The following is a 14,404-nucleotide window of genomic DNA, read 5'->3' as shown; positions in this document are numbered from 1 at the left end:
AAAACAAAGAGCTGTGTGCCTTGCTTGTTGACAGATTTCTTTTTTCCCCAAGAAACATGAATTGATTTAAAAATATTTATTTTGTATCTGCTTATTCCATCCACTGTTTGAGGTGCTAGGGACATGCCAATAAAACAGGTCAATAAATACAGATTGAAAAGTATTTTTGAGGCTAGAGTGGGGGTCATACTATGGCCAACTGCCTATTTCCATATGGCCTTGAGCTCAGGATAGTTTTTATATTTTAGAGGGTTGGAGGAAAAATGCCAGAAAGACCAGCCCACATTGCTTAAAAGTTCATCTTCTACCTTCTACAGAGAAAGCTTGCCAACCTCTGCTATAAAGCAGCACATATCAAAATACCTCCGAGTTAAAGGTTCATCTGTTAAGTTGCTGCAGGAGAGGGAAACATCAGGTCCTGGAACGGAGTGCTAAGACGGGATCCTTTGCTTCATGCAGCAAAGACTTCACAAATGAGCCCCCCCCCTAAAAAAAGTGAGAGTGAGTTTGACGGATGCACACTCCACTGGCAGAACCTCTTCAGAAAGTGAGATTGGACTCATGCCATGGGGTTGCTGCTTTTTATGGGCTGAGTAATTTCATAGGCTAATGGCTGGGAGGAATACTCTCGCTATTTCAGGGAAGGATGGGACTTTTCCAGAAACTGGGCCACTGCCCACTTTTCCCATCTGAGTGATTTATTACAATGAAAGTATAAGCTAAATGTCAATGACCAGATTATTCTTGAAGTCATCTTGGTTTCAGCCAGTTCCAGCCTGTTCAACATGTTAATAAATAGCTGTGCTCCTCCTTCACTGTCCAGAGGTTTTGTCCTGTCCCTTCCCCTCCTGTCTCAAAATAAACAAGTATGGACTAGAGCTTAAACAACAAACTTCTTACAATTCTGGAGGCTAGAAGTTTAAGGTCAAGGTGCTGCCAGGGGTGGCTTCTGGTAAGGCATCTTCTCCCGACTTGCAGACAGCTGCCTGTGTCCCCATGTGGCCTTTCCTCTGTGCCCATGAACTCCTGGTCTCTCCTTAAAGCCCGCTCATATGACTTCATTGAACCTTAATTATTCCAATCTCCAAGTACAGTCACATATGGGGTTAAGTGTCAATCTGTGAAATTTTCTTTAGCAGGATGAGGAAGATAAAATTCAGCCTGAAATATAAATACTACATCTGAGGATAACTGAGTGTAGCGTCTGCACTGAGGGCCCTACCACTAACTCCGAGGGACCCTGCAAGTGGTTTGTTCCTGAAGCCCACAAACTACCTTACATGCTGAGGAGTCGTATTTGTTGAATCAATGAATTGTGATGAGGCCAGAGTAATGCACATGAAAAGTCACAGGAATATAAGAAATGCTAATTTAAATGTCATAGATTAAAATACTATAGTAATTCTAAGGAGAAAGTAAGAATAGTGAAGGAAGGTTTTTTTTTCTTCCTTTTTAAATGAGATATCTACCTATGCTTACAATTATCTGCATGTAAGAAGACTTCGCTGGCATAAGGACAGTCACAATGTAAGAGTCAAAATCTGACTGAAAATGTGTTATGAAGGGTGTAGCCAGATTCTGGAGAGTCAACGGAAGCTGAGGTCTGGAGCCTTAAAATTGTACATTAAGGCCTGAACAGAGAAAACAGTTCATAATCATGGCAAAAAAGATAATGCTACATTAGTTCATTTTTTCTGAGACAGAGAAATAGGAGAATAAAATTTGTTCTGGCAACAGTGTGCTCATCAACAGAAGAGTAACTATTTCGAAGATTTTTTAAGTAGTGAAATTCAGAGAGAAACATACCTCAAACAGCCAATGAAAGGACCAGCTAACACAAAATGGTCTAATAAAACCCAGGTCTGTGGGTTTTTTGTTTGGAGGAGGGCAGGAGTACAGTTTATATGACAATGCTACCTGTAAGAATCTGTGTTGTCCTAAGGTATGCTGCAGTCCATGGGGTCGCTAGGAGTTGGCCATGACTGAGCAACTTCACTTTCACTTTTCACTTTCATGCACTGGAGAAGGAAATGGCAACTTACTCCAGTCTTCTTGGCTGGAGAATCCCAGGGACAGGGGAGCCTGATGTGCTGCCGTCTATGGGGTCGCACAGAGTCAGACACGACTGAAGTGACTTAGCAGCAGCAGCAGCAGCAAGGTGTGAATTAGCTCAAAGCTAAAAAGACTGAAGGGCAGTGATAACCCCTACTTCATTTAGAGAAAAATCTGATGAAAACTTCAGGTGTTTGGTGTTCAGGTTAAGGATTTTAATTTATCAACATCTGAGTTTGCCTTTCAAAGATTATTACTAGGAATTGAACAATTTACATCAAAATTACAGTCCCTTAAACAAAGTGAGGCAGCCTTATATTTAGAGAACTGTGGCCATGCATGTAGTATCTGGTCTTTAGGTTTAGATTAATAGAGGCTAATGCAGTTCTGTAGTTCTTCCTTTTTTTAACCCACCAGAGCCATATTCTACATGTGTATGTGAAAGTTGCTCAGTTATGTCCAACTCTTTTGCAACCCCATTGACTATACAGTCCATGGAACTCTCCAGGCCAGAAAACTGGAGGGGGCAGTCATTCCCTTCTCCATGGGATCTTCCCAATCTGGGGATCTAACCCAGGTCTCCTGCATTGCAGGCAGATTCTTTACCAACTGGGCCACCAGGGAAGCCCTAATAATTCTACATAAACAACATCAGAAACGTAACTAGATTTATTTTTAAGCTGTTTTACAAATCTTTTGTTTCAACAAGAGAATGGTTACCAGAATGTTTTTTTTTTTTAATTATCTATTTGAACAACTACTTTGAGTCACTACGTTTATTCTTTATTGTCTTTATTTTCCAAGTTTTGGACCCCAAACTTGGCAAACATCATGGAGATTTGTACAAACATGCATATACATATATACACACACACTTAAGTTTAAAGCCTCAGTTCCTCATTAAACCTTGTGCTCAGGCTCCTGTTAAGAAGAGGTAAAATGGTGAGAAGCTAAAAATCAGGGAAAATATGAATGAATCCTAATTGATAACTTTCTTGTTACGAATTAAAGCAGACATTTTAAGGCAAAATCTAACATCTTGCTAAAACTTCCACTGAACTACAGACTTGGATACTTACAAGCAAATAAATAAAAACCCACCTTACACACATCAATACGGTTTAACGACAAGCTAGCTGAGGAGCTACATTTTGTTATTTCAGGTAACTTTCTATTAGGATCAGTTAATATTTCAGTGATTAAAAATTCAGGTGTTGAAAACTAACTTCAAGCTTCATCACTACCCTGAAGCTGAATTCTCCAGGTTCTTGTCTTTAAATTACAAATCCATCACAGTCATATTCAAGTTATTAATTTAAAAAACATTTAATGTTTTGGTAACTGAGTAAATATAATTACTGTACTCTGGGTCGTTTGATTTTATTTTTTTCTGTAGGAGCTTTCCTCTTTTGTGAGAATCCAGGCCCAGGTTCCTTTTTATTCTGAAGAAAAGCAGCAGCCTCTGGCAGACAGTAATTTTCTACTTGAGGAGGGGATTCCTATAAGAGGGGAAAAACCCAACACTGTTATTTTTTTTCCCCCAGATTTCAAACTGTTAATAAGGTAATAGATTCCTCTACTCTGCTTTATAATAAAAAAACTTAAACATCAGTCTTCCAAGATACCTACTTAGCACTTGTCACCCTTAATGAACAGATCCCACGTAACAAAATTTCACCTTTTATAAGAAAAATGAGTTTATAGCTCAGGCAGAGGGGGGCTAGCTCAGATCTTAATGGATTAAATATAGATTAAAAACAGAATAGAGAAAACATAAAATACAATTAACAGCTATCATTTAAGTGAGATGTTATATTTACTGCAAGTTTCTGAAAACCTTAAAAATTTTTTACAATAAACATGTGAGACAGGTTTTTTATTCTCCATTTTACAGATAAAAAAGCTTAAATGACACAGTGTTATATAACTAGCAGGTGGCAAAGCCAAAATTCATGTACCTCTCCACTTGACTCCAAAATCCTTTGCATTTTTCTTCCACACAACCATATTCCAACATAAAAGAAAACAGCTATTATAAGTACAATTTATTCCTGGCAACATGGTAGACTGGAGAACACAAGGAATCACCACCACACTGGGTAAATGCCTTTCACTCCAACTCCTCCAAAGTTTAACACGTATAACTTCCAACCAGAATATACTAAAAGCAACTACTCTAAGACACTGTGGAAGAAACAATCAGCAAATACCAAAGGGGGGCTGACCTCTGGAAAGAAAGGAATGATAGGGTGAATCCTCCTTCTCATTTTTTACAGCTTTTAGTCAGGAGAGATGCCCCTGTCTGTGTCATGCTGACTGGCTAAAACAGAAAACTTTGAAGAGCCACAGGACAGAATGGCACCATAGCACTAGAAAACGAGGTGGGAAATTCCAGAAAATCTGAGGGGAGCTCCAACTCTGTATTATGAACATTGACCAAATTCTTACTTGACCCCTAAATCATGTCCGTCAGAGACTCAAGGTAAGGCCCCAAGAGCCCAACTGAGATCTGAGCTGCAACTTACTGTGTAACATCAGCCAAGCAAACTGGCTACTGTCTTTAAGGACTGAAAGACTTAATATACTAGAGATGTCAAACACTTAAACTGACCTGTAGGTTTAATGTAATTCCTATTAAAATCATAGCTAGGTGTTTCTACAGACAAACAAACTTATTTAAAAATTTACATATAAAGATACAAGCCAAAAAAAAAGTACAAGTGCTAGAAGAGCAACAGCAATTTTGAAAAAGAGGAATAAAGAGAAAGGAATCATTACCGAGTATGAGGACTAATTGAGTCTTGCAAAAAAAAAAAGTCTTGCAGAGGGAAAGACACATAGATTGATGGAATAAAACAGAGAATCCAGAAACAGACTGACACAAAACCCACATCTGAATTTCGACAAAGGTATAAATGCAACTAAACGGAGGATTAACCATTTGCTCTTTAACAAATGGTTCTTCTGAGGCAGCAAACCCCACAGCCAACCCCCTGACGATTTTGTCTTAAACCTCACAACCAGGTTTCCCTGGTGGCTCAGATGGTGAAGAATCTGCCTGCAGTGCAGGAGAACTGGGTTCAGTCCCTGGATCAGGAAGATCCTCTGGAGAAGGGAATGGCTACCCACTGCAGTATTCCTACCTGGAGAATCCCAGGGCCAGAGGAGCCTGGTGGGACACAACTTAGAGACTTTCACATGTTTTATGGAAAATGGGTCATAGACAGTATAAAAACTGTAAAATCTTTTAAACTTCTGTTTTGCAAAAAATCCTGTTAAGAGATAAAGGCAGGAAATCCCTGTTGGTTCAGTGGTTAGGGACTCAGTGCTTCCACTGCTGGGGGCCTGAACCCTAGTGGGGGCACTAAGATCCTGCAAGCTGTGTGGCACAGCCAAAAAAAAAAAAAAAGGAGTATAAAAGTAAAGAGATAAACCGAGACAGGGAGAAAATATTTGCAAACACATATCCAACAAAAGACGAGTATCTGCTACAAAAAACTCTCATGGGTAAAACCAATTCAATTACAAAATGGGCAAAAGACATGAGGAGACACTCCAATCAAGAGGATTATAAACATGGTAAAAAAGCACACCAAGAGATGTTCACTTTGATTAGCCATTAAGGAAATGCAACAAGCTAAAACCATGAGAGATTATATGCCGACTAAAATGATAATTAAATGTAGATGAGAATGCAAAGAAACTGGATCACTCAGCCACTGACGGCGGGAACTGTAAAATATGCCCACTCTGGAAGCATACACTTGGGCACTTATCCCAGTGCAGTGTAATCTTATATTCACATACAAACTATACAAACATTCCTAGCAGCTCCAAGCCAGAAATAACCCAGATGTCTTTCAACAGGTTAAAGATTAACTGTAGTATATCTGTATTACTCAGTAATAAAATGGAATAAAAGTGTATACTAATACAACAATTTGGATGAATCTCAAAAGAATTTTACTGAGTGAAAAAAGCCAATTACCAAAGTTCACACATTATTAGTAATTTCATTTATTTAAGATTTTAAAAATCATTAAATTTAAGAAGTGGACAAAAGATTACTAATTGGGACTTGCTGGTGGTCCAGCAGTTAAGAATCTACCTTGCAACGCAGGGGACACAGGTTTGATCCCTGGTTGGGGAACTAGGTTCCACACGCTGTAGAGCAACTAAGCCCACGCACTGCAGCTACTGAGCCCACACACTGGGGACTGTGCCACAATCAGGATGTTCATGTGCTGCAACAAAGGATCTTGCGTGATGCAATGAAGGTCCCCTGTGCTGCAACTAAGACCTCACACAGCAAAATAATGATTTTTTTTTTTTTTACTGTCATCTAAGAAAAAATATTAGTGGTTGCCAGGCATAAGAGAGAGCTTGGGAGGAGGGGAAAAATGACACACTGCATAAAGAACAATTCAAATTACCATCAACTTCTTATCAGAAATAAAAGAGGCCAGGAGAGAATGAAGTCTTTGAAGTACTAGAAGAAGAAAAAAACTCAACCCCCAATTCTATATCCTATCAAAAATCTTCAAGAATAAGGTAAAACAGACATTTTCAAAAAAGAAAACTAGAATTTGTCCCCGTCATATTTGTATTACAAACTAAAGAAAGTTCTTCAGGCTGAAGGAAAATGATACCACATGAAAACTTAGCTCTTTAGAAAGAAATAACATTTAAGATGATATATAATAGGATAAATATAAAAGGCTTCCCTTTTGATTTCCTTAAATAAGACTGTCTAACGCAAAACTTAGAGTATTACACAAAACTGTGGAGTTATAACAGATAGATGGGTCAGACACTAAACATTTTAGTGGTTGCAAATCTTTGTTACAACTACTCAACTATGCAGCTGTAGTGCAAAAGCAGCCAAATAGAATATGCCAATGAATGAACATAGCTGGGTTTCAACTTCATAAGTTTTATTTACAAAATAGGCAACAAACTGGACTATGGGCTATAGTTTACTGACTCCTGGTTTGAAGAGCAGGGGAAGCAATTGAATCTATATGGGTCCACGATTTCTAAATTTTATGCAAAGTGGTACAATAGTAACTTTAGAAAGATTATGAAAAATTAAGTATATTGTAATCAGTAGAGCAAAACACTTCCACCTGTCCAAAAAAAGCAGAGAAGTTGTTGCTTTAAAAAGAATGGACGCTGGACTTGCCTGGTGGTCCAGTGGTTGAGAGTCCCCTGCATTGGCAGGGGACACAGGTTTAATCCCTGGTCCAGAAGATCCCACAAGCTGTGGAGCAACTAAGCCCATGTGCTGCAACTATGGAGTCCATGTGCCCAGAGCTCCTGCTCCTCAGTAAGAGAAGCCACAGCAATGAGACACCCATACATCACAACTAGAGAGCAGACCCCACTCACTGCAACTAGAGAAAGCTCACACAGCAATGAAGAGCCAGTGCAGACAAAAAAAAGGACAATGAATAAAATGGAGTTCCAAAAGATATTTAATACCAAAAAAGACAAGAAAAGAACTGAGGAACAAAGAACTGAGAGATAAACCAAAAGAAAAATGGCAAAAAGTAAAATCCAGTATTGGCAAAAAGTAAAATCCAGTATTGGTAAATACACTGTAGACTAAACATTTTAGAGAATAAAAACCAAGTCCCAACTACATCCTATTTATAAGAAAGCTATTCTCCCCTCCTCAATTTTTTAAAATATTTAATTGGAGGATAATTGCTTTACAATATTGTATTGGTTTCTGCCATACCTCAACATATATCAGCCATAGGTATACATATGTCCCCTGCCTTTAAACCTCACTCCCTCCCCATCCCACCCATCTAGGTTGTCACACACAGAGCTGCAGTTTGAGTTTCCTGAGTCATGCAGCAAATTCCCACTGGCTATCTATTTTACTTATGGCTGTGTGTGTGTTTCCATGCTACTCTCTGCATTCGTCCCACCCTCTCCTTCCCACCCCTTCTCTGTGTTCACAAGTCTGTTCTCTGTCTGTGTCTCCATTGCTGCCCTGCAAATAGGTTCATCAGTACCATCTTTCTAGGTTCCGTATATATGTGTTAATATATAATATTTTTCTCTGACTTACTTACTTACTCTAATAGGCTCTAGGTTCATCTACCTTAGCACTGAATCAAATGTGCTCCTTTTCATGGTTAAGTAATAAATATTCCATTATACACACACATATGTATATACATATATATATATGCATATACACACATATACATATATATGTGTGTAAATAGTGCTGCAATGAACACTGGGGGTACGTGTGTCTTTTTCAATTATGGTTTTGTCAAGGTATATACCTAGTAGTGGGACTGTTGGGTCATATGGTAGTTTTATTCCTAGCTGGGTTCCCTTTCAAGAAATTCATTTGACAAAGACAATTTAAAATTTTTAAAAAGAGAAATTAAGAAGAAATAATCCCATCTTGCATAAAAAATAATAAAATATTGGGCAATAAATTAAACTAACGTTTATAAACAGTAAGACTGATGAAATGAAGACTTATAAATTAGTAAACTGAAAGCTGTAAGACTGATGAAAAAGATACAAATAAACATAATCTGTGCTCATGGATTAGAAGAATTAATGTTTTTAAAATGTCCTTGCTACCCAAAGCAATCTACAGATTCAATGCAATCCCTATCAAACTTCCATGGCATTTTCCAGAGAAATAGAACAAACAATCCTAAAATTTGTACGGAAACACAAAAGACCTCAAATAAAGCTATCTAGAGAAAGAACAACAAAGTTGGATCATCATGTGCCCTGATTTCAAACTATATTACAAAGCTACAGTTATCAAAATAGTACATCTTGTGAAATGCAGGGCTGGGTGAAGCACAAGCTGGAATCGAGATTGCTGGGAGAAACATCAATAACCTCACGTATGCAGAAGACACTACCCTTATGGGAGAAAGCAAAGAGGAACTTAAGAGCTTCTTGATGAAAGTGAAAGAGAATGAAAAAGCTGGCTTAAAACTCAAAATTCAGAAAACTAAGAACACGATATCTGGTCTTATCACTTCATGGCAAATAGATGAGGAATGGAAACAGTAACAGACTTGAGTTGGACCATAAAGAAAGCTGAGCACCAAAGAATTGATGCTTTTGAACTGTGCTGTTGGAGAAGACTCTTAAGAGTCCCTTGGACTGCAAGGAGATTCAATTAGTCAATCAATCCTAAAGGAATCAATCCTGAATATTCACTGGAAGGACCAAAGTATTGGTAGCTCCAATACTTTGGCCATCTGATGTGAAGAGCTGACTCACTGAAAAAGACACTGATGCTGGGAAAGACTGAAGGTAGGAGGAGAAGGGGATGACAGAGGACAAGATGGTTGGATGGCATCACCGACTCAATGGACATGAGTTTGAGCAAGCTCTGGGAGATGGTGAAGGATAGGGAAGCCTAGTGTGCTGCAGTACAGGGGGTCACAAAGACTTGGACACAACTGAGCGACCAAACAACATTGTATTGGCCTAAAAACAGATCAATGGAATAGACTAGAGTCCCAGAAATAATCATATGCATACATGGTCAAGTAATTTACAACAAAGATGCCAAGAATATACAACAGGGAAAAGACAGTCTTTTCAATAAACACTGATGGGAAAACTAAATCACCACATGCAAAAGAATGAAACCCAATTAATAACTTAAATCACACACAAAAATAAACTCAAAATGGATTAAAGACTTGAACATAAGACCTGAAACCATAAAACTCCTAGGAAAAAAACAGGTGGCAAGCTTATTGACAGTGGTTTTGTTTTTTTTTACTTGACACAAAAAGCAAAGGCAACAAAAGCAAAAATAAACGAGTGAGATTATCAAATGAAAAGCTTCTGCACAATGAAGGAAACCATCAACAAAATGAAAAGGCAACTTGTCAAATGGGAGAAAATATTTGCAAATTATGTATCTGATAAGGAGTTAATATCCAAAGTATACAAAACATTCATAAACCTCAACAGCAAAGAAAAAAAATCCATTAAAAAATAGGCAGAGGATCTGAACAGACATTTTCTCAAAGAAGACATACAGATGGCCAACAGGTACGTGAAAAAGTGCTCAACATGACTAATCAACAGAGAAATGCAAATCAAAGCCACAATGGGATATCATCTCACACCTGTTAGAATAACTTACATAGAAAAGACAAGAAACAACACATGTTGGCAAGAGTGCAGAGAAAAGGGAACCTCTGTGCACCACTGGTGGGAATGTAAATGCTACAGCCACTGTGGAAAACAGTATGGAGGGTTCCACAAAGAATTAAAGACAGAACTACTATATGGTCCAAAGGTTCCACCTCTGGGTATTTATCCGAAGGAAACAAAAACACTAACTTGGAAAGACCTTTACACTCCCGTGTTCAGTGAAGCATTATTTACAGTAGCTACGATATGAGTATCCATCCAGAAATGAATGAATGGATAAAGAAAACTTTATGTGTACATACACAAACTCACACAGACTAAATGGAATACTGGCAGACATTAAAGAGGAAACCCTGCCAATTGTGGCAAAATGGATGGACTTTGAGGGCACTATGCTAAGCAAAAAGAGTCAAACAGAGACATACAAATACTATATGATTTTTTTATAAATGGAATCTAAGAAACAAAACCCTGAGAACTCAACAGATAGAGAGAACAGATTGATGGTTGCTTGAAAGAGGCAGGGGGTTGAGGGGTGGGGGAGCAAAAAGGATGGGGGTCAGCAGATACAAATTTGATATATGTAAGTCATGGGGATATAATTCACGGCATGGTGGTTATAATTAATAGTACTGTATGGTATATTTGAAACTTGTTGAGAGTCAATCTTGGAGGTTCTCAACACAAAATACAAAAAAATTTGTAACTGCATGTGGTTGTACGTGGACTTACTGTGGGGATCACTTTACAATATATACATAAAATGAATCATAGTTATGAATCCAGGAGAGGAGGTCCAATAATTAGTCGACCCACACCATCTCACCCAGCTCAAAATGGACAAGACGCAAATGTGCTCAATACTCTCAAACAGCTGTTCACCCTCTTGTCTTCATCATGTACAGAAAACCAAGAATTACTAGATATCTGATAAATCCCTCTAACATGGAAGATGAAAACCCAGCTTTAAAACACAGCTTAGTGGAAACAGAAACTATTCAGACATAAGAAAACGTAAAAAAAAAAGAACTTCCTACTAGATTATAGTTACATATAAAGGATTATGAATCAGATGGCTTTAGACTACTCAATAGCAATACTAGAAGCAAGGAAACAAAAGTTACTAGAAGAGACAAAGCAGAGTGAACGGAGCTCCTGGGATGATGGCAGTGCACAGAAGTAGATACAGGGTGACCATCCACACTGAAGCAACGCAACTGAAGACATGTGCAAGTCTGTTATCACAAAGATCCCTGCAGCCACAGCACCTGGTTTCTAACCTGAAGTCAGAACACTGGGGGTAAGCCTGTCTCAGGGTCCTACCTCTGCTTGGTTCCTCTTGGCCATGAGCTTGACCTGAAGCTGCTGCTCTCTCATCCTTAGCCTGCTGCCTCACTCTATAAATGTCTTCTGTTTTGACCTACTCCTGAGACACAGAGATGGGCAATGATGAGCTCAGATGCAGAAATACTGGGCAGTTTACTCCCCCAATGAACTTCTCTAGATATCTAGAACTTGACACACGTATCAACCCTGACAAAGGCAAGGATATGAACAAGCAAAGAGGAGCAACTGGAGGTCGTATGAGACTAGCAATCTATATTTTATCCTGGGTGCCTGGATGACACTCTGCTATTCTTTAACCAGGAAATACTTTCTATACACACTTTCATATGTAAGAAAAAATACCAACAAATTATAGTACACATACAAACACTTGACACAGTACAAATTAAGCAATTCATCTATGTTGGGTCCATCTTACATGGCAGCCATATCCCTGAAACAATCAGTAACTTCTGGAGGGATGAAGTACAGGAGCTTCTCTACATTCCCCTAATCCCTGCCCCTTATTCAATTAGTAGAATTTTAAAACCTCATATCTCAACAAATAGATTTCTAAAAAATGTATTTAGGGGGAGGCGGTCCCAAGATGGTGGAGGAATAGGACAGGGAGACCTCTTTCTCTCTCACAAATTCATCAAAAGATCACCTGAATGTTGAGCAACTTCCACAAAACAACTTCTGAATGCTAGCCGAGTACACCAGGCACCAGAAAGGCAGCCCATTCTCTTCAAAAGGAGGTAGGACAAAATATAAAAGACAGAAACAGAAACAAAAGATTTAGGGATGGAGATCTGTCTTGGGGAGAGAGTGTGAAGGAGAAGTTTCCACACAGTAGGAAAGCCTCTCACAGGTGGGTCTGTGGGGAGTTTTGTAATCTCAGAGGGCAACGTAACTGGGAGAAAAAAAAAAAGAACCCCACAGAATACACACCTAACCACAACTGCCAGCATCACAGTAGCCCAGATGCTTGCATCTACCACCGGAGAGTGGGGGCTGGGCAGGGAGGAGTGAGCAGCAGCATCGGTCCTTAGGGTGAAGAATGGGCCTGAATGCCCTGATGACAATCTGAGTGAGCTAACATGAGACCGCAACATGGGATCACCAGAGAGACAAAACAAAAACAAACTTTCCTGAGAAAGGCTGTAACACAGCACGGTCACCCCTGGTGCACTCACAGAACAAAGATGAGTGAATACCAAAGGAGTGCGAGCCAGTGGCAATATAGAGCCCTCTCTCCCAAGAGGCAGAGAGGCAGGCGGGTGACAGACAGAGCCAGAGCCGGAAGGCAAGGGGCTGCTGCAATCTCAGCCCCGGACCCTGCATCTTCCGCCAAACTGTGAGCAGACTCCCAGTTGCTAGCTACGTCTTCCTGGGATCCTGAATGGCTGACATCTGCCAGGAGTGTCACAGCCTGAGATCAGCTCCCCAGAGACACATGGCATACCTGTGACGGTGCTCTCACAGCACACCTGGGAAACCAACAGGCCAGGACCAGGGAGGTGATCAGATGCATGGTACATCTGGGACGGTGTGCTCATCAAGCACTGGGTTGCCTGAGCTGCTAGGACCTGGGAGGCACAAAATGCACAGCCCATCTGGGTCTGTGCCCCTGCAAAGCTCCCAAGAACCTGAGCAGCTTAGACCTGGGGACCACATGAAATGGAGGGCCCACTTGGGACAGTGTCATTGCAAAGCACCTGGAGTCTGAGCAGTGAAGACCTGGAAAACACACACTGCCTTGGGCTGTGGTAAACCCAGGGTGGTCCACACGCTGTGAGCACTTCCCACACATGCCAGTGGTATTTGCAGTGTCCTTCCCTCCCCAAAACACAACTGAAAAAGTGAGCCTAAATAAGTAGCCACCTTCACCCCCTTGTGTCAGGGTGGAAATTAGACACTGAAGAGATTTGCAAACAGAGGAAGTCAAAATAAACCGCTGTGGAAGAGACAGGTGCAATGCATTAAAACCCTGCGGTTAATACTGACTGTGCACTGGAGGAGGACCTATAGACCTTGAAAACAAGTACAAGCTGGAAAAAGGGACTATCTGACACTGAACTAATGTCACACTGGCCACAACAGCTCCAGAGAAATTCCTAGATATATTTTTACTATTATGACTTTTTAATTTTCTTAACAAAGTTTAAGTTCTTTATTACTCCTTTAATTTTCATAACCTAGTATTACCGAGCAAAAATAAGGACCCTATTTTTTAAAGTAAATTTCACATATAAATATTGTGATGGATTTTGGTTTTGTATTTTATATTTTTGAGAGTCTATTCTAGATTTTTAATGTCGCTTTTTGGTATTATCAATTTTGTACCTTTAAGAATCTATCTTCAGTACCCATTTTCAGTTAGGGATTTGATTACTGGCTGGACTTCTCTCTCCCCTTTTAACTCTCCCTTTTCTCCTCCAGATCACCTCTATCTCCTAACTTCCTCTTCTCTTCTCTACTTAACTCTCTGGGTGTTCTGGGCTGTGGCGAGCACTTAGAGAATTGATTACTGGCTTGATTGCTCTCTCCCCTTTGACTCCCCCTCTTCTCTTGGTCAACTCTATTTTCCTCCTCCCTCTTCTCTTCTCTATGTAATTCTATGAACCTCTCTGGGTGTTCCTTGCTGTGGAGAATTGTTTCACCATTAACCTAGATGTTTTATCATATGTGCTGTATTGATGGAAAAGTCTTGAGGCTACTCTAAGAGAAGGACTGAAAGCCAGAGGCAGGAGGCTTAACTCCAAAACTTGAGAACATCAGAGAACTCCTGACTCTGGGAACATTAATAGACAAGAGCTCACCCAAAAGTCTCAATACCTACACTGAAATGAAGCTCTGCTCA

General features: G+C 39.7%; 1 protein-coding gene across 1 annotated transcript in view; it reads right to left on the bottom strand.

Moving 5' to 3' along the window:
* Window positions 1-2,785: 2,785 nt before the first annotated feature.
* The window catches only part of TOPBP1 (DNA topoisomerase II binding protein 1), a 75,066-nt gene continuing 63,447 nt past the window's right edge, over window positions 2,786-14,404 (bottom strand). The window contains exon 28 of the mRNA XM_052639171.1: window positions 2,786-3,551. Within this exon, the coding sequence (XP_052495131.1) occupies window positions 3,408-3,551 (144 nt within the window). The 3' untranslated portion in view covers window positions 2,786-3,407. The remainder of the gene's footprint in view (window positions 3,552-14,404) is intronic.

This window comes from Budorcas taxicolor, chromosome 1 (genome assembly GCF_023091745.1).
Source record: "Budorcas taxicolor isolate Tak-1 chromosome 1, Takin1.1, whole genome shotgun sequence".
Taxonomy (NCBI): domain Eukaryota; kingdom Metazoa; phylum Chordata; class Mammalia; order Artiodactyla; family Bovidae; genus Budorcas; species Budorcas taxicolor.
The sequence above is the reverse complement of the archived record's forward strand: the minus strand, read 5'-3'. Positions and strand labels throughout refer to the sequence as shown.